This window comes from Macrotis lagotis, chromosome 1 (assembly GCF_037893015.1).
Source record: "Macrotis lagotis isolate mMagLag1 chromosome 1, bilby.v1.9.chrom.fasta, whole genome shotgun sequence".
NCBI classification, from domain to species: domain Eukaryota; kingdom Metazoa; phylum Chordata; class Mammalia; order Peramelemorphia; family Peramelidae; genus Macrotis; species Macrotis lagotis.
Window position 1 is genome coordinate 341,869,179 of NC_133658.1, and position 24,332 is coordinate 341,893,510.

Sequence of the window (24,332 nt, forward strand, 5' to 3'; positions counted from 1 at the left end):
GAAAAACTTTCAGATAATAACAACAATAACAAACACATATAGCATTCTAAGGTTTGTGTATTTCTTTATAGATATTATTTCATGGAATTCTGTTAACTATAAAGTAGATCCTAATAACCTAACATTATAAGCCTGATTTTTGACTTGCCCAAGGTCACACAGTAAGATCATTATTTAAGTGTCTGAGGTCAGATTTGTGCTCAGGACCTCACGCAAAGGTCGATGCTCTATCTACTCTGCCACCTAGCTGCCCCTGAATTGATATTCTTAACTGCCTTGTCCTACTCTCTGTCCACTAAGTCATTCAACTCTTTTTTTCCAGAAAACTTGTACATTTCATTTCTTCTATGGGGCAAGACTTGAGTATTATAATTATAATTACATCAAGGTTTTTGTTCTTTCTATTTACACTTTTGCCCAGGATTTATACTCAGGGTAGGGGATAGCCGCTAGATGGATAGGGTGCCAGGCCAGGAGATAGAAAAATCTAAGTTCAAATATAGTCTCAATCACTTACTAGCTCTGTGACTGGAGGCAAGTCACTTAACCTCATGTGCCTAGTTTCTTTATATGTTAAAAATGAGCTAGAGAAGGAAAAGACAAATCACCCTAATATCTTAGCCAAGAAAATCACAAATGGGGTCAAAAAGAGTCAAAACAAATTTGAATGACTGAACAACAACACAGGATTTACAATGTCTTTCTGGTTCTACTTATCTTACTCTGCATCCATTCATCTGAGTTTTTCACATTTATCATTTGTCTCATCCCAGTAATATTTCATCAGATTATTGTAGTACAGTTGATGAGTGCCCACATTTACTTCTTCCCCGGTCAACTATTCCACTCCCATTTCTACATCTAAAATCTTATGTCTCTTTCTTACCTGACTCAGATATGACTTGCCCACTGGGGAGGAGGGGAGCTAATTAAAGTATGTGGCAAATGTTAGCTCAAGGCAGAACCTACAACTGTCTCCACCTCTATCCAGGTATGGTGCTTGGTCTGTTCCAGAGTTTGAGAAGAGAAAAGACAAAAACCTATTAAACCCATGGCTCATGCCTGTATATAGAAGTTATATCATCTCATAGGCAGTCAAACCTAGGTGACTAGAGAGACACATTCACAATATTGAGGAATAAGAAATCTTGGGGATCAAATATTCTAATGCTCTCATTTTACAGCCAAGCAAACTCAAATACTGAGAGGGGGAAAGTGATCCCACTTTCAATAGACCTGGGACTTGAATCCAGAACCTCTGACTTCAAATCTCATTTTTTTTCCATCTTATCACATAACAACTTAAATATCACGAGGATGAAACAAATGATGAATATGAAAAATTCAGAGAAGCACAGTTATAGCCCATTGAATAGAGGAGCTGAGAGTAGAAAAGATTTTCTTCAGGGGTCAGAGCAGGCTTCTTAAAAGTGGGTAAAATTTATGCTGGCTCTTAAAGAATTGGAGAAGAATTTGTAAAGGAAAAGAAAACGAAAGGTCATTCTAGAATTCCCCTGTCCCTCTTAAGGGGAAGAAAGAACCATGGAGATTTTCTGATTCTGGTTGACATGTGTAGAAAGTGGAAACAGAGAAAAATAGCACCTGACTGTCTAAGAAAAGAGTCCTAAGTTACTCTCAGAACCAAAAATTTTGGTTTCACCACCAGTAACAACCTCACCTCTAATCCATACTGCACAAGTGACCAGTCATCTTCATAGTCATCTGGCCACATCACTATTATATGCATAACACTTCAATGACTATCATCTTCATAAGATAAAGCCAAATGGAGTCCAAAATTGAAACCCTCCACAGTCTAGTTCAACCTCTTTACCTAGTTTTATTTCCCATAATTTCCCCTCATATACCCTTGTACTCAGGCTGACCCTCATCCTTTTACTTTTTTGCCTCCAAGTTTTGCTCAAGTTCTCCTTTACACTAGAAATGTCCTCTAAGTCCCATATTTACTTATCAAGAACAAGAGGCCTCAGTGAAATTTCAAACTGTTAAAACTTAACATTGTCCTAAGACTTTGGGACCAAACTACATTTATCCTGGTCTAGATGTCACATGAAAATTATTATATTTCAATGCTGGAAAGGAACCCAGCACCGTGACTAAAAAATAACCTTCTCCTACAACGTACCAGAAATTTGTATAAAGATCTGCAATGGGTGGAACCCTTAGCACCCAAAGCAGCCCACTCTGCCTTTGAGTCACTCCAGGTGTTAAAAAGTTTCTCTGCCAATTGCCTAAATTTGTCTCTGTGGCTTCTGCCCATTGCTCCTAATTCTGCCCTCCATGGACCATCAGAATAACTATGTTAATGTCTGTTGCTCACACTGCTCCCCCAACACATCCCCTCAGATTGAAACCATCCCTTTAACCTCTAACTTCTCTGATCTTTTTTCAAAGCACCTGTCACCTTTTAATTTGTTTTACATACTTTAGTACCCTTTATAGTCTTCTCTACAGGACTGAAAATTTATTAATGAATGAATAATTCCTTTTTCTTGCTTATTTTTTCTTACATATAGTAGTAGATGCATAATAAATGTTTCATGGATTAGTGCCCATGAGAAATTAGGCTGTCATCCCTTCCCCAGATCATCCCTAGCTTGACATGACACTGAGAGAGATCCCAGCTATGGTGAGAACTCCCATAGTAGCAACTGCAGCTGTCAGTTCAGCCTCCCAGTCTTAATCCCTCAGACAGAGGTAGGCTTTGGACCCTGGGGCACACAGTATGACCTTTAAGGCATCTTCACCCAGACTTGGGTCCAGGACCTCAGCAGAGAAAGTCTAGAGAACCACCTGGAAAGGAATGGGTCATAGCTGGCAGTATAAGCAGAGGGGAGTGAGGCCCAGAGTGGAGGGTACTTCCAAAGTGTGAATTCAAGGGCTGGAAGGATCATCAGGATGAAGAGATGGGTCTAGTAGAGAAAGTTCAGAGTACTGCTTGGAGAGTAATAAGAATTCTTCTTGGCATGGAGTCTATCAGTGAATCACATATTCCAGAAAGTTCTACCATCCTGATAAAGATCTGAGTGTGGTCCAATAAGTTAATACTAGCTTTCCAAGGACCAGTCTAGCTGAGCATTGAAATGCTCATCATTAGACATTTTTGCTTTTCCTAGAGTGACTTGAGTAGAGAGCTCCTCCAGGCTCAAGGTATGAGATTCCCTTCCCTTCCATGACCACTTAGAACTCCCAAGCTCACTACTGAACTTTTCTAAAGCTCTAGAAACATTGGTTTGTAATCTTCAACTTCCTCCAACCTTGGTCTCCCCTTTCTTGAACTCATATGGTCTTCTCTGATTCAAGTTGTGAGGGCAAAGGAAAATATTTAAATCCTCCCAGATGTTTCTGGTGACCCTGAATCTCTCTTCCTTTCTCTCAGGACTTCACCACCATGACCCTGGGCCTTCTCACCTAGAACAACTTTCCACCAAGCTCCACTTTGGAAGGGCCCATGCTAAACATGCTTCATTCTCCTTCTAGACTTTGTCACTATGCCCTCTCCCTGATCTTTTTTATTATTTTTCTTTTAGAATGTACTTTTCTATTAGAATGTAAGCTTCAGGGGGCAGTTAGGTGGCACAGTGGATAAAGCACTGGTCCTGGAGTCAGGAGGACATGAGTTCAAATTCAGCCTTAGATATTTGATACTTAGTAGCTATGTTACCTTGGTCAAGTCACTTAACCCCATTGCCCCACAAAAACAAATTCTCAAAGTTGTTGTAAGGATTAGGCAAGATATTTGTAAACTACTAGGCACAGTACCTGATATATAGGAGGAGCTTAATAATGTTTTCTTCCTCTCCATGTCAAATTCCTGCCCACAAGATCCTCCCCTGTTCAAAGGTAGGTCCCAACCAGTGGGAGAGGGAACAGAAACATACCAATAAATACAAGGTTTTCTGTTCTCAGTTTTTTTCTCCTCATCATATCAAAGGGCTGGAGTATCACTTTGATTAACATTTCCTATTATTTTTAGTTAGATGCAAAGAGAGAGAGAGACCATTTCCCTCTAACTTGATGAAAAAAAGATTTTTTGTTAATTTGTCTTTTAAAGTGATTATCATTAAAAATAAGCCACATCTGTATTAACTGAGCTGTTTTTGAAAGAGAGAGCTCCATCACATATCCACATAATGGCACCTCCCTTTACTGCTAGGTTTTTCCCTGATATTTCCTCCAGGAAAGAATTGTGATCTATAATTCCCTTTCAGTTTCCTCAGTCTGTCCAGGTCATGTGTAATATACTATGATGATAACATCATTTCTCTTTTGGCCTCTGTCAACTTTTTAAATTTTTTGTTTAAGGCAATGGGGTTAAGTGACTTGCCCAAGGCCACACAGCTAGGCAACTGTTAAGTGTCTGAGGCTGTATTTGAACTCAGGTCCTCCTGCCTCCAGGGCCGGCGCTCTATCCACTGTGCCACTTAGCTGTGCTCCCCCTCCCCCCACTGGTGACTTTTCAAACAATCTCCACTGTATCACTTCCTCTGGTTTTTGGATTTTTGTATAAATTATTAGCAAAGAATAAGAAAATGCGGTGAGGAGAAAAGTGAATACTATTGTAGATTGTACTAGTAGAGTCAAAGCAAACAGAGAGAGAGTCCTACTGCTTAAGGAGCCAATGGAACAAAAGAAACCCACTTGGGCCTGGGTGATAGAAGAAGGGATGGTAGACTCCTTAAAAAGATGGGCTTAGATAAAGGAGATAGATTCTGTTGACTGGATAAAGACCACAGATCTGTGAGACATTTCCTAATCAGGTCAAGCTGAACATTGTTACTAGGCTGATAGGAGGATATGTTGCTGTGGTAACCTGAGAAAAGAAAAAAGGATGCCATGGAAAAGAGTTGAAAATAGCAAGTGGGAAGGGAGGCAAGGAGTCCCTCATTAGGGATCCTTGGCATTTCATCACACATATGATATTCCCTAACATCACCTCCCTTCCCTCCCTCCCTCCTTCTTTCTGTTTCTGTGTCTGTGTGTCTCTGTCTCTATGTTCTGTCTCTGTCTCTCCCTCCCCATCTCCCCCTTCCCCTCCTCCCACCTCCCTCCTCCCTGCTCCCTCTCCCTTCCTCACCTTCCTTCCTGATCCCTCCTTCCTCTCTCTCACCTTCTCCCTTAATTCTCCCTCTCCCTCTTCTTGGTTTAAGAACAGAAATGCATTCTCTGCACCTCCACCTCCCTGTTAGAGATAGTATCACTTACTTCACCAGTGTATTCCTAAGTGCAAAGGATATCCTCTCCCAAGTCACCTGTGAGGTGATGTACAACACATCACAGAACCCTTCCCCCAGGTATGGATACAGTCCTAGCCCTTCATCCTGGAGCTAATGAGAACAATTTAGGCTGACTATGTATACATAAGCCTCTGAGTTTTTTTTTTTAGCACCCACTGAAAATACCAATTTCCTTTCTTGTTGCTGTCCAGCTTGAGGTGGGTGTGGGAGGAGCAGAACCAACTCAGACATTGGTCCATCCTAGGGAAGGTCTATTTGTACTTTTTTTCATTGATAACATGCCCTTTTCCCCATTTTGATTCTATAAAATAGGGCTAGGCTGGGCTAGAGGATCCTAAAGCATCTCTTTTAACCCTTGCATTCTTTATTCTAAGATTGTATCTAGGTCTGATATTCTGTGTTCTAAGGACTCTATTGCTGTTGTTGATGACTGATACTAATAGGCTCTCTTAAAGATCTTTCCTAGCTACAAAAGCTATGCTCCTATAATTGATTGTGCCATACAGGAACTCAAATTTATTGAAACAATTACAAATCTTGGAAAACTGGAGAAACAATTGCATAATGGTGGCCCGGGGGCTACCTCCCACAAGAAACTTCTGCTCTGGATTTCACACAGAGCCCTGGATTCTTCTTCCAAAGAGAGGGAATCACACTGCTCTCAAGCTCTGACTTCTTATGTCTCCATTTTGAAGCAGAATCCTAAGGTAAATCGTAAAAATAAATGTTAAAGCAAGACTCAAGTCTACAGCTTTTCCAAAAGGAAGTAATCTCCTTAATTTGCAAAATAATTATCAGGTTCTATTTCAGGTTTATTTCCTCCACTACCAAGGAAATACTTGAAACATAAAATTATGCTCATAAGCATATATTTAAAAACACTTGATATTTGCAGAGAAACAGAGTAAAGATAGTGGAGTAAAGGCAAGGAATAGCCTGAATTCTTCCCCCAAACCTCTTCAAATATCTTTCAATAATGACTCAACAAATTATAATGGCAGAATCCCCAAAAAGATGGAGTAAAACAATTTTTTAGTCCAAGACAACTTAGAAGATCAAAAGGAAAGGTCTGTTGCATCTGGCTTGAGAGGGGAACAGTTCAGTAGAGGCTACACCAACACAAACTGGCCCCAGCAAGCTGCAAACTGGCCTTGGGAGTCCTGAATCAACAGTGGCAACAGTTGCTTTCTAGAGCTCTCAGTTAGTTAGAGGACCAAATAACTGGTCAGGAGATTGCAGGGGTCTCTGTTAGACTGAGGCAGAACTCTATTGTTGTGTCCATATTCAGATCTGTATCATAGTCCTGGGTGGCAGTTTCGGGGTGAGATGCACTAGTGCCCCGGAGCTTGAAGCTGCAGGGGAGCAGGGACCTCCTCACAGTTCCAGGGCAGAAAAAAAGTCCTTGCGATCACTCCCAGAGCAGAGCACAAGCCAGGAGAGTAGCAAATACACCTCACCTTACATCATATACCATACCTATAGGGCCCTAGAAACAACTAACAAAGTCCCTGAATTTGGGACAGTATGCCCTCCACCCTGAACAGAGTCCCACTTTAACAAGGAGATAAAATTAAATAATAGGGCGGGGAAATGAGAAAACAGAAAAAACTTTGACCATAGATAGTTATTGGTACCAAGGTTGTACTACCATAGGGACAGGGGGAGGGAAAGTACTTAGAGGATCTGAACATGAATAGATCATGAAGTGATTTTGCTTTACTTGATACTTTAGCTACAATTAGAGGGAGTGTATTAGAGGGGGATCATGCATCATGAAGTGATTTCACTTTACATAAAACTTTAGTTCATGAGGATTGTATTTCTATAGAGGGCAATTGGAAGGAGGGTGTGGCATGAATTGATTATAATCTGATAATATTTGTGTCTCTTGAGAGCATATTTCTAATTGGACACTTAAGGGGAGTGTTCTTGGACAGAGGCTATGAGAATGAAGTGACTATAAGGTAATGTTGCTTGTAAATCAATCAATCAACTCTTGAGAATTGTACTTCAATCAGGACAGATAAAAGTATGTTTTGACAGAGAGAGATGGGTACAAGACAGGGTTAAAACAGTCAAAACATAAAAAACGGATTATAAGGCTAGACATTAGAGGATAAATAACACCACATGAAGAGACACAGATATTTACTGTAGTAGAGGGAAAGAAGGAAGGGTGGGAGCATTGAGTAAATCTTAGAGTCAATGGATTTGGCCCAAAGAAGGAATAACTGACATTTCCAATTGAGTTTAAAAATTTATCCTGCTCTACAGGGAAATAGGAGGAAGGGGGGAAAAAGAGGGAAAAGGGACTGATTAATGGGAGGGGGAAAGTAAAAGCAAAGTTAAAGTTAAAAAGAAAAGTTAGGAATGGGAGGAGAGGAAAAGGGCTGAGTAAGAGGCAACAGTCAGAAGTAAAACATTGGTGAGAAGGGAAAGGGGAAAGGAAAAAGAAAAAAGCATAAATGAGTGAATATAGAGGGAGGCAAACACAGAGCTAGTAATCACAACTGTAAAGGTAAATGGGATGAAGTCTTCCACAAAATGGAAGCAGATAGCAAAGTAGATTAAAAACCAGACTCCTATAAAATGATGTTTATAAGAAATGCAATTGAAGCAGAGAGATACACACAGGGTAAAGTTAAAGGTTGGAGCAGAATATATTATGTTTCAGTGGAAGTTTAAAAAAAAGCAAGGGAAATAATCCTGATCTCAGACAAAACAAAAGCTAAAATAGAACTCATTAAAAGGGATAAGGAAGGAAACTACATCTTCTTAAAAGGCCATGAAGCAATATCATTATTAAACAAATATGCACCAATAAGTATTGCATCCAAATGCTTAGAGGAGAATATAAATGAATTAGAGGGAGACATAGACAGCAAAACTAAAATGATGAGGACCTCAACTTTCTTCTCTCAGAATTAAATCTAACCACAAAATAAATAGAAAAGTTAAAAAGATGAATAGATTAGAAAACTTAAGATATATTTGTCTGAAGAAAACTGAATGAAGATAGAATATTCCTTTTTCTCTGCAGTACATGGCCCCTACACAAAAACTGATCATGCACTAGGGCATAGAAACCTCACAATCAAATGCAGAAAGGCAAAAAATATTAAATGTATCCTTTTCAGATCCTGATGCAATAAAAATTATATATATGTAATATAGGGCCAAGGAAAAATAAAATAAAAATCAATTGGAAACTAAATAACCTAATTTGGATCAAATAACAAACCATAGAAATAGTCAACAATTTCATCCAAGACAATGAGACTGAATTCTAAAGAGACATGATACTAAAACTTGTGGGATGCAGCCAAAGCAGTTTTAGGGGAAATTTTATATTTCTAAATGCTTATAAATGAATACAGAATAAAATACAGAAAGAAGAAATCAATGAATTGGGCATGCAACTAAAAAAGCTAGAATAAAAATTAAAAATCCCCAATTAAACACCAAATTAGAAGTTCTGAAAAACAAAGGAGAAATTAATAAAAATTGAAAGTAATAAAAGTCTTGAACTGTTAAATAATGCTAAGAATTGGTTTTATGGAAAAAATGATAAAATAGATAAACCTTCAATTAATTTGATTTAAAAAAAGAAGAAAACCAAGCTGCCAGTATCAAAAATGAAAAGGATGAATTCACCACCAATGAGGAGGAAATCAAAATAATAATCCCGAACTATTTTGCCCAGCTGTATGCCAACAAATTTGTTAATCTAGGTGAAAGGAATGAACATATACAAAAATGTAACCCAGATTAACAGAAGAGAAAATAAAAAACTTAAATAACCCCATTTCAAGAAAAGAAATGGAAGAAATCATCAATAAACTACCTAAGAAAAAATTTCCAGAATCAGATAGACCTATAAGTGAATTTTACTAAACATTTAAGGAACAATTGGGGTGGCTAGGTGGTGCAGTGGATAAAGCACCAGCCCTGGAGTCAGGAGTACCTGGGTTCAAATCTGATCTCAGACACTTAATTAGCTAGCTGTGTGGCCTTGGGCAAGCCACTTAACCCCATTTGGCTTGCAAAAAAAAATAGGAGAAAGAATTTTGCCAAATTCTTTCTAGGACACCAATATGGTGCTGATACCTAAACCAAGGTTATCAAGAAGAGCCAAAATAGACAAACTATAGAACAATCTCCCTAATGAATATTGATGCAAATATTTTAAATAAAATTTTATCAAAGAGGCATTATATCAAGGTATTATTAGGATAATATATCATTATCAGATAGAATTTATACTGGGCAGCAGTGATGGTTCAATATTAGGAAGACAATCAACATATTATTGATTATTATCAATAACAAAAATAACAGAAATCATATGATTATCTCAATAGATGCTGAAAAGTCTTTAACAAAATACAGCACCCATTCCTAATTAAAAACACTATAGGAATAAGTAGTTTTCTTTAAAATTATAAACCATATATCTATCCAGTCATTCACAAGCATTATGGGTAGTCAGGATAAACTACCGGCATTTCCAATAACATCAGACATGAAACAAGGAAGCTCATTATCACCACTACTATTCAATATTGTGTTAGAAATGCTAGTTTTGGCAATTAGAGAAGAAAGAAATTGAAGGAATTAAAACAGGCAATCAGGAAACAAAACTTTTATTCTTTGCAAATGAAGGACAGTATACTTAGAGAACCCTAGAAAACCAACTAAAAAACTACTTGAAGCAATTAACTTTAGTAAAGGAACAGGATATAAAACAAACCCACATAAATCATCAGCATTTTGACATATAACCAAATTAACCTATGAGCAAGCAATAAAAAGAAAAATTTCATTTAAAGTAACTGTACAAAACATAAAATACTTGGGAATCTACCTCCCAAGACTAACCCAGAAGCTATATGTACACAGTTACAAAATACTTATCACATAAATAAAGTCAGATCTAAACAAATGGGAAAATGTCAATTGCTCATGATTAGGATGAGCCAATATAATCAAAATGACAAATCTCTCCAAATTTAATTACTTATTCAGTGCCATATCAAACTACCAAAAAAACTATTTTACAAAGCTAGGAAAAAATAGTAACAAAATTCATCTGGAGCAGCAAAAGGTCAAGAATATCAAGGGAATTGATGAAAAATGCAAAGGAAAGCTGTACCAGATCTAAAACTACAATATAAAATGGAAATCAACAAAACTGTCTGGTACTGACTAAGGAATAAGAGTAATGGATCAGTGGATTAGATTAGGCCCCCCCCCCCAAAAAAGTAGCAAATAACCACTGTAATCTACTGTTTGATAAATCCAAAGACACTAGTTTCTGGGATAAGTACTCACTATTAAAAACTGCTGAGAAAACTGGAAAACAGCATGGCAAAAACTAGGCATAGGGGGCAGCTAGGTGGTGAAATGGATAGAGTATTGGCCCTAGAGTCAAGAGGTCCTGAGTTCAAATCCAGCCTCAGACACTTACTAATTACCTGGCTGTGTACAGACCTTGGGCAAGTCACTTAACCCCACTGCCTTGCAGAAAAAAAAACAAAGCATAGGCCAACATCTTATACCCTATTCCAAAAGCAGGTCAAAACTGTGATACCATAAACTAATTGAGAGAATAAGAAATACTCCTATCAGTTGGATCTATGGAGAAGGGAGAGGTTTATGACCAAATAAGAAATAGAAAATATTATCAATTGCAAAATGGATGATTTTGACTATATTAAATTCAAAAGGGTTTGTACAAATAAAAACCATTGTAGTCAAGATTTGAAAGAATGCAGAGGGGCAGCTAGGTGGTGCAGTGAATAGAGCATAGGCCCTGGAGTCAGGAGGTCCTGAGTTCAAATCCAGCCTCAGACACTTACTAATTACCTAGCCCTGTAATCTTGGGCAAGTCACTTAACCCCATTGCCTTGCAATAAAAAGCTAAAAAAAAAAAAAAAAAAGAATGCAGAAGCTAGGGAACAATTTTTACAGGTAGTGTGTTTCTGATAAAGGACTCATTTCTAAAATATATAAACAACTGAATCAAATTTCCTCAACTGACAAATGGTCAAAGTATATGAAAAGGCAGTTTTAAGATGAAGAAACAAAAGCTATTTGCAGTCTTATGAAAAAATGCTCAAAATCATTATTGGCAAGAGAATTTCAAATTAAAATAACTCTGAGGTCCCATCTCATACCGATTTGATTTGCCAATAGGACAGAAAAAGAAAATGGCAAATGTTGGAGTGGAGCTGGGGAAAATGAGACATCAATGCACTGTTGGTGTAGAGCTGTGAACTGATCCAGCCATTCTGGAGAGCAATTTGAAATTGTGCCTTAAGGGCAATAAAATGTGCATACCCTTTGATCCAAAAACATCACTACTAGGTCTAAATACCAAAGAGATAGCAAAACAAAAAAAAAAAAACAGAAAAAGACTCATATGTTCTAAAATATTCATAGCAGCTCTTTTTGTGGTGGCAAAGAATTGGAAATTGAGGGGATGGTCATCAATCAGGGAATGACTGAACAAGCTATAGCATAGGAATGTTATAGAGCATTATTGTTCTGTAAGAAATCATGAGTGGCCAGACTTCAGAGAGGTATGAAAAGACCTGCATGAGCTGGAGCTGAGTGAAGAGAGCTGAAAAAACTATGGATTCTGAATGAAGAGCAAAGCATGCTATGCTCACTTTTTTAAACTTATTTCATGCTTTTTTCCTTTCTTTCTTTCTTATAGTTTTTTCCCTTTAGTTCTAATTCTTCTATCCCAACATGACTAATACGGAATTGTACATGTACAATTTTTTGATTGTACCATTATGGGAAGGGGAGATGGAAGGGAAGATGATGGAAATATGTAGAACTCATAAACTTACAAATGGATAAATGTTGAAAACTATTTCTGCATGTAATTGGAAAAATTAAATAAAATTTCAAGAAAAAAAGAATAAAAAGAAAATTAAGAGAGGTAGAAGAAAAATTGGGAAAAGAAATGAGAGTGATACAAGAAAATTATGAAAAATGAGTCAACAGCTTCAAAAAAAAGACAAAAAACACTGAAGAAAAGAACTTAAAAACTAAACTAAGTCAAATGTAAAAAAGGTTTTTAAAAAAAGTCAATGAGATAAAGAATGCCTTAAAAAAGCAGAATTAGCCTAATGGAAAAAGCACAAAAACTCACTAAAGAAAATAATTCCTTAAAAATTAGAATTGAGCAAATGGAAACTAATGACTTTATGAGAAATCAAGAAACAATAAAACAATAAAACAAACCAAAAGAATGAAAAAAATAGGAAAAACATTGGACTACTTGAAAGAAATGATCAAAAAAGAACCTAGATTATTATCTTTCAAGAAATTATCAAGGAAAATTGCCCTGATATTCTAAAACCAGAGAGCAAAATAGAAATTGAAAGAATCTACCGATTACTTCCTGAAAGCGATCCCAAAGTAAAAACTCTCAAGAATATTATAGCCATATTCGAGAGCTCCCAGGTTAAGGAGAAAATATTGCAAGTAGCCAGAGAGAAACAACTGAACTGGAGCTACAGTCAGAATAACACAAGATTTAGCAGCTTCTACATTAAAAGATCAGAGGGTTTGGAATATGATATTCCAGAAGGCAAAAGACCTTGTATTACAACCAATTATCACCTACCCTACAAAAATGAGCATACTCTTTCCATGGAAGAGATGGTTATTCAATGAAATAGGAAATTCTCAAACTTCCTAATGAAAAGATTAGAGCTGAACATAAAATTTGAACTTCAAAAATGAGATTCAAGTGAAGTTTAAACAGGCAAACAGGAAATAGAAATCATAAAGGACCTAATGATGTTGAACTGTTTATATTCATACAAGAGAAGATAACAGTGAAGACTCATATAAACTTTCTCAGTATCAGGGCAGTTATGCATATGCATAAATAAAGGGCACAGGTGAGTTCAATATGAAGGGATGATAATCTAAAAAATAAAAATAAAGGGTGAAAGAGGAATATACTGAGATAAAGGAAAAGAGATAAAATGGGAAAGCAGGGGGAGTAAATTAAACTTACTCTTATCAAAATTGACTCAAAGAGGGAATAACATACACAACTGGCTACAGAAATCTATCTCACTCTACAGGAAAGTAGGAGGGAGAAGGGATAAGAGAAGGGAGGGTGGGGGTAATAGAAGGGCAAGTTGGGGGAGGGGTAGTCAGAAGTAAAACACTTTGGAAAGGGAACAAGGTAAAAAATGAGAAAAGAATAAATAGGGAAAAATAGGATAGAAGGAAATATAGTTGTTAATACTGTGGGGAAGAAATATGGAGAGCTAAATCAAACTTGTAAAAATATGAGCCAATTGATAAATGATCAAATGATATGAAGTTTTCACTTGGAAGTAATCAAAACTATTCCATAGCCATATAAAAAAATGCTCTAATTTACTATGGATTAGAGAAGTGTAAATTGAAACAACACAGGTACTTCTCATACCCATTAGATTTGTTAATAAGACAGAAAAGGGGAGCTGGGGAAAATGAGACATTAATGCATTGTTGGCAAAGTTGTGAACTAATTCAACCATTCTATTGAGTATCCCCAAAGGTCTATAAAACCATGAATGCCTTTTGACTAGCAATATCACTATTAGGTATACAACCCAAAAGAGATAAAAAGGAATAAGATCCATATGTCCAAAAATATTTATAGCAGCTCTTTTCTGGTGGCAATAGTTGAACAAATCATGACATATGATTACAATGGAATACTATTCTCCTAGAAGAAATGAGTAGGATGCTCTCAGAAAAACTTGAAAAGACTTACATGAGCTGGTACAAAATGAAATGTGCCATGTACATATATAATGTAACAACATTATAATAAAATGATCAGCTGTGAATGACTTAACTATTCTTAGGAATATAATGATCCAAGACAATTTTGAAGGACTTCTGATGCAAAATGCTATTCATCCCCAGAGAAAGAACTGATAATGCCTGAATACTGATTGAAACATATTTTTTACCCCTTTTTATTTTTTCTTGAGGGATTTTGGGGAGGTCATATTTTCCTTCACAACAAGAAATGGAAATGTTTACATGACTACACATGTATAATCTATGTTGAATTACTTGCCTTCTCAAGAAGGGGGGAGGGTGAGGAGGAAGGAAAAGAAAGAATTTTGAACTCATAATTTTGAAGACGATTGTTAAAAACTGTTTTTGCAAAAATAAAATAGTAAAAAAAAATATTTGTAGTATCAAATTCATGTGAAAACTAACTTTGTAAATTATTAAACATTATGTAAATATAAATTCAGTACAAAATTATAAAAGTAAATAGAAAAGAAATTTGCAACAGGACAGAAAGGAAGATGGCAGGATGAATGCATAATATTTATTAAGAAATGCCTAACACCAGCAATACTAGAGACAGAACTAAAAAAATGAAATTTAAAAATATTTAAGGCAAAGAAATTATGTTTAGCATCTGGATTATATTTTCATGAGTGGTAAATATAACTATGGGATTGATCTTTTATATTAGCCTTAGATTCATACTTTCTGAGTCACTTAAAAAGTCCAGATCTTCTGGCTGGTGATGCATTGCTTTTTAGTTGCCTTCCAATTTGGGATAAATATGTTGGTGATTATCTCCTCCAAGAAGTGACATGGTTGTAGGAATCAACTGAAAAACACCAGGAAATTCTCAAACTCATGAGGGAGCCACCAAAGCTGCAAATACCCATCCCTCAGGATCACTGTTCAGTGACCTGCGCTTAAGGAAAGAAATAATTCAAAAGAAGAAATTAGGAACTTGAGATTCTGTCCCAGCCTTACCCAGGTAAGCACAAACTCTGGCTTCCATGTACTTGTGATAACCATTACAAAAGGTCTCCTTTCCACTTCCACATTCCAGTCTAGAAGTTCAAGAAACTGCTGATGCTGGACATGTCCCCCAAAAAGGAAAAGATTTTCCATATCTTGGCTGACTCTTGTGGGTTATGTCCTTTTATCTTATGATTGAGGAAATATCTCTCAGTTTCTCCTCAAACTCAAACATTTCCCTAAACCTCTATCATCAATGTAAACAGCCACTTTAAGGATTAAAGACTGACAGTGCAATTGAAGGGGAGAAGGATGCAAAGGGAAGGGAATTAACAAATATTTTTCCTGCTAGTTGACTTTTAACTTACAGTTTAATTCATTTTAATATTTAAATATTTAACTATGTAGATTTTAACCATAAATTAGCTATTAATAATAAACCTAGATGATATTGGAAATGAAAAAAAAAAAGGCCTAGAGTGTATGTACCACAGAGGGTGATGTCAAAAATTATAGAGGTCAAGAAGGGTGATTGAGAAAAAAAAACAACAGATTAAAACAATTAAGAGGTCACTGGTCAATTTGGAGAATACCATTTCAGTTAATGAGATCAGACTTCAGAAGACTGAAGAGAGAATGTGAGAAAAGGAAGTGGAAAAACTTATCGTAGAGGATTTTCTCAAGAGACTTAGAAAAGGAAAGAGAATGATGGCTATCAGAAGTGGATGGATTTAGTGAGGTTTTAAGAATAGGCAAGATATAAGTATTTTTGCAAGCAAGAAATATGTCCATGAATTAAAATGATAGGAGCAGCCTTCAATGAAGAAGGCTGTAAGGAATGACTGTCCACAGGGATTGAGATTCAGGTTTTCTTTAAACTGAACAGGTAGAAGGAATAATACAAAGTTTAAAGATGTAAAAGTATTTCATGGTAAAAAGCTGATGTTCCAAGTGACTTAGTGGGCTAATCAATATTTGAACTAGACTGAAGGCAGCTCTTGGTAGTTTCTAGGACAGGAGGGACTAGGCTTTATAGACTGAAGAGCAAGCGAAGGAACTAGGCTGAGTACATGTTGTCTCAATGAAAAAGTAAAGGTAAGTCTGTCTTACATACCCCTACCCCTTCACTCTCTATGTGTTCTCACTTTGATAACTCTTCCTATCTAGGTGGTTCTGGACTCTCACAAGTTACATGGTACTTCATAGTGAGTCTTTTGGGGATGAAGGTTCTGTTCCTGCTCAGTCTTTCAATAATCTTCCTTCTCAGGAAGCATCAGAGTGAAAGGTAAACTGGGGTTTCTTCCCTGGAATTCACAGGTTCAAGACTTGAAAAGACAGGTCCCAAGGCTCAATCATTTAAGTATGTCTCTCAAATGCCAGACTACTCCCCACTCCAACTTCCTAATTTCCATCCTGAGTTTCTAGGTTGGGTTGAAAAGTCATGGTGCCAATCAATGCCTTTCAGTAAGTCAGAACTACTGACCCTGCCTCAAGGGACCCCCAGAGAGCTGATATAGGCAGCAAAGTGGATGTTCCATCACTCCCCTGGGAAACGTCTATCAGGAAGTGCTCCTTTGTCAGGATCTAATCATGCAGTTTGTTGGTGAAACCTCTGGAGTTTTACACATAGTCTTACCCAACCGGAACGTAATGTCTTTGAAGGCAGTCTTTTTTTTTGCAACTTGCCTTTATTTATATTCACAATGGCTAACTAAGCAAAGAGCTTAAAAATTCATTTGCCTATCTGATAGAATAAGCAAAGTTTAAGGAGAATTCCACGCTCCTCATTTGGGTAATCTTCTGTACAGAGTCTGAATCCCAAGGAAAACTTGTAAACTGAACTTTTATGGAAGGACTGGAAATGGAAAGCTGGAAAAGGGCCACAATCAGAGTGGTGGTGGTATATCAGGGTGGAGGACCTTTCACTTCATTTCTCTTTGCTTCCTCCCACAGCTGAAGTACCCAGCTACCTGTCCCCTCAGAGCTTGTCAGTCTTGAAACACAGGTCTAACTCAGAATCTGCACTCAGGGTCTGCACTGAGTCTCAAATTTCTCAACCTGTATTTCTGGGTGTTTCCCCTTTCTCTTCTTTGATGTCCAGTGGCTACTAACCCTTTTTCTCTTCAGAGCACCCCCTCCTCCCCTTCTTCGGAGCCCAAGCCCCTGACCTAGAAAGTGGAAATGGTCCCAGAACTCAGATATTCAGAGATACCACAACTGGTTCCCCTCCTTCCAGAAGCAGAAAGTAGGCAGTCCTAACCATTTGACAAAGATCATCTTAAGGAAACCCAAAGGAAAAAAAAAAATACCTACCTGGGTCTGTAGAAGCTTCAGCCCTGGAAATATCCCCTATTAAAAACCAATAAGATTTGTCTTAGATCTGGTTCCTGTTTGGATAATTCCCCACTATCCAAGAGTTTTTTGAGGAGGTTGGGAAATGCAGAGGGGAATTGATAGATTAATGGAATTAGGGGGATGGCTCTTTTTTTTTTCCTCTTGGAAAAGTTATAATAGCTAGGGTGGGAAGGCTATCAGAACCTGAGCTTAGGGATAAGGATAACAAATGAGGTTCTGCTATTTAGGCAAATTCCTACAAAGTAGTATTAATCCCTTCCCCACTCTCAATCTCTCACTACCCACCTCTACACACAGACATACACACATCAACACATTCACATTGCTGGAGGGCTTCATTAACCCTATGACCATTCATAGATTATCAAACATTTACCAAACTTTCATGGTGAGAACACTGTCCTAGATGTACAGCCCCTGGCCACACAACTCTTAAAAGTTTAATAGGAGAGTAGGGGATCTAGATGGTGCAGTGGATAAAGGACCAGGCCTAGAAATTGGTATTCAAACTCTCAGGACCCTTTGGGACTCTGGGTGAGTCACTTTACCCTATCTGCCTCAGTTTCCACATCTGTAAAATGAACTGGAGAAGGGAAAATGGCAAACCATTACAGTATCTTCACCAAGAATACCTGAATGATTAAACTAAAAGGACAAAAATAGATAACCAGTCATCCCTCTCATACCTATAGTACAGAGCCACAGTGATCACTGCCATCTCATTTCTCTGCTAGTTTCTGATCTCTTAAAGTCTCACAGGGTACCGTTCTCTTAGACTGAAAAATCTCTAAGAGACACTACTTGCTTCTGGTCTCTACTGAAATCTTTCATTATCTCTTCTTTAAGGAAAAGTGGGTGCTGCCGGTCTTTTTTTGTTTAAAAGTTCACAGGCTTCTTCAGAAAGCTCTTTTAGGGAAAAAAAACAAGAGATCCTTGCCTGGGAACCAATTATTTCAGGTTTTCCTGTCTTGTTCCCACCACAATCTTGGTTACTGAGGCCTCTCATTTCCCCAGCAGGAAATTCTCAGCCTCAGATCCAAACTTTGTAGAACCAAAAAACCTTCCTGAAGGGGATAATATTCAAAAGTAAGTTTTTAGTTTTGGAAGGGACTTTAGAAGCCATCTTGGCCAACTCATCCCCAAACAAACTCCCTTATAACATTCCTACTTTGAAGACCTCTAAAGGGGAGTAAATTTACCATAATCTCCCAAGGCAGCTCCCATCATTTGAATAGCTCTAATTAAGATATTTTCTTCTATCAAGCCTAAATCTCATTGAAATCTAATTCTTCTTTTACTTGACAGCCCTCAAATATTTGAAGATACCTGCCTCTCCCCTGCAGGATAGTTGTTCTTAAAAATGGCACGACATATGATTCTTCAACACCTTATTTGCTCGCATCAAAACATCCATCATCTTCTCAAGGTCCTTATTAAAAGGTAGTGGTGCCCAAAATACTCCCTGTGTGGTATGATTCAAGTGTGACTCTACTGCCTTGTTTTGGACATTATGCTTCTTTTTTGCAGCCTAAGACAATAATAGCCTTGTTGGCTGCCGAGTGTTAATTTTGACTCCTATTAACATCGAAACCCTTTAAATAAGCTTTTTCACTGTCTAGCCACAAATCCTTCATCTTGAAGTAGCCGTTGGGCAGATTTTTTCAGACCAAAGAACAGAATTTTATAGTTCCATAGTTGTATTTGTTTTAGGTTTCTTAATCAAGATGCGTACTTACCAAACATCTCAAACCCACCCTGGTGACCTTCCGTGGATTTTTAAAGGTTATTTAATTTTATTCCATTAAGAGGGCAGACAGGCAAGGTTGGTAAATACTAACTTTCCATAATCACACAGAGACTAATCTCTGAGCCCAGTATATAAGAAAGAGAGAGGAGGAGTGAGAAACAACAATCCTTACATACAGGGGAGGCTCGTGCCCATCAACTCCTTGCTGTGAGCAGAGAAGTTTCCCCTCACCCCAGCCCGCCTGTGTGATTCTGGAAAGGTCCCAGACTCTAGAAACAATGTTCAATTTCAGCCTGTCTGTGTACCCTTGGGCAAGTCGGCAACCATCACCGAGCCTCCGTTTCCCCCATATGCACTGTGGAATTAAACTAGAAAGGTCCCTTCTGCATTTAAATCTATGAACATTCTGTGGAATCCCCGTATTGGGGTGAGGTGTAGGGAAATGACAATTCCTCACTGTATTCCCTGGCCCCAAAAAAAAAAAACCCACAAACGAGAAGTCGTGAACTACGAGATGAGGAAAGAAAGAACCCTCCAAGAGAATAAGGTGTTGGAGCCCAAAATGAAAATAAAAAGACTGAAACTTTCAGGGGCCGAAGAAATTTTTGAAGCTAAAAGGAGTTTTTGGAAGCCATCCACGTTCCGGGAGTCAGTTTTCTCCAGTTTTCTCCCCTCCTTCTTCTCCCTCATGGTCACCTTCCCCGTTATCTTCCTCTTCTTCACTCTCTTCTTCCTCCCCGTCCCCCTCCTCCAGGGTGTCTAACTCTTCCACATCCCCATCGCCTTCTTGGCTGTCGAGATCGGACAGCAGGTAGTACTGCAGGGGGTTCAGCCAGATGTCGTCTTTGATGACCTCCCCTAGCTCGTCGGCCGCAGCATCCGTGTGGTCGGAGAACCAAGTGAAGAAGCTGTCGGACTCTTCTCGAAACCTCTTGCGGGCCCCTTTGTTGGTCTGGGGCTGGCTGGGGGGCTTGGTCAAGTCCTTCCCAGGCTTCCAATCGATCTCACACGACTTGGAGGTCAGGTCCCCGCTTTCGTCCAGGTAATACTCTTTGGAGATGACTTTATTGTCAAAGAAAGGGTTCTCATCAAAATAAAACTCTATTCTGTAACCCGATTTCGCGTCTTGGAATTCCGTCACTTGGATCCTGGCCAGATGCCGCAGGGCCTCCTCGTCCTCCTCCCCAAACAGCAGGGAGAGCTGCGGGTGGCTGAAAAGGGCGGTCACCCAGAAGCCCGGGATCTTGGCGATCCACTCGGCCCTCTTCTGGAGGAAGGGGCGGCGCAGCGCGCTGTAGCTGCGCTCCACTCTCAGGATCTCCGCGCTGGCCTGCTCGTTCAGCCGGTCGATCTCGTTCTGCACTTCGTCGATCTGCTCGATTGCTTCCCCTTGTTCTTTGCAGATCTCCAGGGCTTCGGCCTGGCCGCTGGCGGGATCCTTCTTGCTGACTTTGGCCGCCGGCGCGGACATGGTGCTCTCCTCTCCGCGCGCTCCCGGGCTCCTAAGCGACCGCGCGGCGGGGGCGGCTGCTTTTTCACCTCACCCGCCACGCCCCGCCCTCGCGGAGGGGTCCCCGGCTCGGCCTTCGCCCTCTCCGCGGCTGCGCAGGCGCGGGTGCCCCCCCCCCCCCCCGCCCCGGCCCGGATCGGCGCCTCCGCCTCTCGGCCCCGGGCCCGGGCCCCGCTTCGGAAACGCGATCTCCGGCCCGAGAGGGAGGCGGAGGAGGAGCCCGCGGCGGCCCCGGCCGGGGTCCGGGCACCGGCTCACGCTGTCCCTGCTCCCTCCCTCGTGGGCGCCGCCTCTGCCTCCTCCCCTTCCTGCCCCTCCTCTTCCTTTCTCCTCACCTTCCTCCTCATTCCTTTTCTCCTTTTCTCCCCCCTCCAGCCTCCTCCTTAGTCCCCTGCTTTCTCCTTCCCGGCCTCTGCCCCTCCTCTTTATTTTCTCTCCTTCCCTCCCCTTCCCCTGCTCATTTCCTTTTTCTTCCTCTCTTCCCCCTCTTCATTCTTTCTTTCCTTCCCTCCCCTTCCCCTTCTCATTTCCTTTTTCTTCCTCTCACCATTCTTTCTCTCCTTCCCTCCTTTCCTCCTTTCCCCTTCTCATTTCCTTTTTCTTCCTCTTTTCATTCTTTCCTTCCCTCCCCTTCCCCTTCTCATTTCCTTTTTCTTCCTCTCACCATTCTTTCTCTCCTTCCCTCCCCTTCTCATTTCCTTTTTCTTCCTCTCTTCCTCTCTTCATTCTTTCTCTCCTTCCCTCCCCTTCCTCTTTCCTTTTTCTTCCTCTCTTCCCCTCTTCATTCTTTCTCTCCTTCCTTCCCCTTCTCATTTCCTTTTTCTTCCTCTCTTCATTCTTTCTCTCCTTCCCTCTCCTTCTTCCTCTCTTCCCCTCTTCATTCTTTCTCGCCTTCCCTCCCCTTTCCCCTTCTCATTTCCTTTCTCTTCCTCTCTTCCCCTCTTCATTCTTTCTCTCCTTCCTTCCCCTTCCCCTTCTCATTTCCTTTTTCTTCCTCTCTTCCCCTCTTCATTCTTTCTCGCCTTCCCTCCCCTTTCCCCTTCTCATTTCCTTTCTCTTCCTCTCTTCCCCTCTTCATTCTTTCTCTCCTTCCTTCCCCTTCCCCTTCTCATTTCCTTTTTCTTCCTCTCTTCATTCTTTCTCTCCTTCCTTCCCCCCCTTCCCCTTCCCCTTCTCATTTCCTTTTTCTCCCTCTCTTCCCCCTCTTCATTCTTTCTCTCCTTTCCTCCCCTTCCCCTTCTCATTTCCTTTTTCTTCCTCTCTTCATTCTTTCTCTCCTTCCTTCCCCTTCCCCTTCCCCTTCTCATTTCCTTTTTCTTCCTCTCTTCCCCTCCTCTTCATTCTTTCTCTCCTTCCCTCCCTTCTCTCCTTTCTCCCCTTCTTCCAGCTTTTCCCCATCTTCTCCCTCCTCCTTTGTCATTCTCATATCCTTTTCCTCCTTCGCCCTTGTCCTCTTCCTTTTTGACTCTTTCTTTGAGCATATGAACCTGAGTGATTGCAAAGCTGGTAGTTCCTTCAATAGAAACAGGGATGTTTGAAATGATTCATGCCTAGCTTGAAAGGAAATCAGTTCAATTTAGATTGTAAAATAGATTTGGAGATGGAAAGCATGTTGCCTATGGAGGGAATTAATGATAAAGAACTGGAGATGAAGGATCAGAAACTGGGACTGGATATGTACATTTTGGACACTCAGACCCATCAAAACTGAAAAGATTTCAGGAGGAAAGGAGAGACACAAAGACTCAGAGAAAGGGAAAGAGGGAGGAGAGAAGGAAGGAAGAATAGAGAACCCAAGAAGGAACCCTGGGAATCAACTGTAGTTAGGTAGCAGGGGATGTATTATGACCTAGCAAAAGTCACTAAGGCAGGTCACAAAGGTGAGAAGAGAATCAGGAGAGAGCTATGTTCAGGAGGAAAGAGTGGTCACTGGTATAAAAAACTGCAGAGAGGAAGGACCAAGTCTGAGAAAAGGCTATTGGATGAAGCACTCAACAAATTATTAGTAACCCTGGAGACAGCAGTACCAATTGTGGTGAGGTCAGAAGCCAGATCACAATGTATCACTGAGAAAGAGGTTGGATGGTAAGGAAATAGAATAGAAGCTCCTAAGTATGTGTATGTGGGGGGGTTGACCATGAACTTCTTTTGTCTTTTAATATTCTGATAATTATATTTCAATATAATTGGTTTCCTTTATATTCCTATACATTGTATTTTTATGCATTTAATAACATTATTTTGAGAAGGGGCCCCAGAGGCTTCACCAGAATGCCAAAGCGGGCCGTGACACAAAAAAAGGATTAAGAATTCTTGGCTAAACTCTAGACGGCAGATGATTCTAGGAACTGGTAAAACAGAAGTGAGATATGGGCCAACAGCTTGAAGAGATGGTGAGTCAAGTAGTGGTTTTTAAAGACTGCATGAAATTTAGCTTCTTTTTAAGTAGTGATGAAAAAGAGGAGTAAATAGGGAAATACGAGAGATGATAGATAGAAAGGCAATGGGCAGTAGACTAAGTTCCTGAAGGAGTAAGGAGGAAATAGGTTCAAGGTTTAGTTGTAAGACCGACAAGGAAAAGGTTCAGTTTCCTCAAATGAGAGCAAAAAAAGTTAGAGAAAGGATCAGAATGAATAAATAGGGGCCAGAGAGTAAACAATGGGCTAGGGTGGGAAATAATCTGAGGAGGTATAAATTACCATATTTACTTCATCTTGAAGCATGATAAATTCTGGGAAAGATAAAGTCCAGAAAAATATCTAGGAGGGAAATGAAAATTACCCTGAGTGTCATCTTTAAATGGAGGAGGATTAGGGAGGAGCAACTAGAAATCTACCTCCTCTCTCCAACAGGAGAGAGGGGTGAGGAATGTTGAGGAGTTAACTGATTTTACCTTTTTGTTTTTAATTTTTTATTTATTTAAGGCAATGGGATTAAGTGACTTGCCCAAGGTCACACAGGTAGGTATTAAGTGTCTGAGATCACATTCAAACTCAGGTCCTCCTTGACTCTAAAACCAGAGATCTATCCACTGTGCCACCTAGCTACCCCTAGCTAATTTCATCTTACAAAATGTTGAGTTTCTGGAGATTGAGTTTGTTTGAATCCAGGAAAGTAACTGCTTAAGAAATGAGGGAAATGGTGAGACAATTAAAATTAATTAGATGGAGAATACCATCTGTATCCAGAGCAAGAATTGTGGAGTTTGAACAAAGACCAAAGACTATTACCTTCATTTTATTATGTAATTTTGCTATCTCTTAAAATTAATTAGCGGAAGATTTAAAAAGAGCTCTCCATTGTCCATTTTCCACTCTCTTCAATCAAGGTAATAAGGGTAGGAGAGAAAGGAATGATAAGAAAAACTCCCTAAGTACTCAATCTTTAAGGGAGGAACTGAAAAGATCTCTCCATCTTTTACCCTCTCCATTCAGAGGGAAGGGCTACTAGAATAAGGATTAAAAGGGTACTCTGTGCAAACAGCCTCCTCTGTAGGCAGAGAAAAATGTGAGAACATCTGTTGAGAAATAAAAGAGTCAATGGGGGTTTGAGGCAAAAAAGATTTGAACAGCTAAGGAAACTAAGTTGATTAAGGAAAAATAAAATAACAGTTATCCTATTGAATGAGGACACATTTGAGAAAACAGAACATGAATTTGTAGTGGAG

At 39.4% G+C, this 24,332-nt stretch overlaps 2 protein-coding genes across 5 annotated transcripts in view; one reads left to right on the forward strand and one right to left on the reverse strand.

The window, feature by feature from the left end:
* Window positions 1–19,739: 19,739 nt before the first annotated feature.
* On the reverse strand, window positions 19,740–20,738 carry LOC141505698 (protein SET-like). Its single transcript, XM_074211770.1, has one exon. It carries the CDS (start codon window positions 20,624–20,626, stop codon window positions 19,805–19,807), a length of 822 nt encoding a protein of 273 aa, XP_074067871.1. The 5' UTR covers window positions 20,627–20,738; the 3' UTR covers window positions 19,740–19,804.
* Window positions 20,739–21,544: 806 nt separating this feature from the next.
* LOC141505701 (tyrosine-protein phosphatase non-receptor type substrate 1-like) overlaps window positions 21,545–24,332 on the forward strand; it is a 47,140-nt gene continuing 44,352 nt past the window's right edge. For 2 of the 4 annotated variants that reach the window (XM_074211777.1, XM_074211775.1), the window contains exon 1: window positions 22,772–23,058. The gene's annotated coding sequence lies outside the window, so the exon portion shown is untranslated. Of the gene's footprint in view, window positions 22,751–22,771; window positions 23,059–24,332 lie in introns of those variants that run through there. The other 2 variants (XM_074211776.1, XM_074211774.1) reach the window with 2 other exon arrangements.

What these genes read in the sequence shown, in the direction of transcription:
- LOC141505698 (XM_074211770.1), bottom strand. Translation starts at nt 20,626, where the DNA reads ATGTCCGCGCCGGCGGCCAAAGTCAGCAAGAAGGATCCCGCCAGCGGC.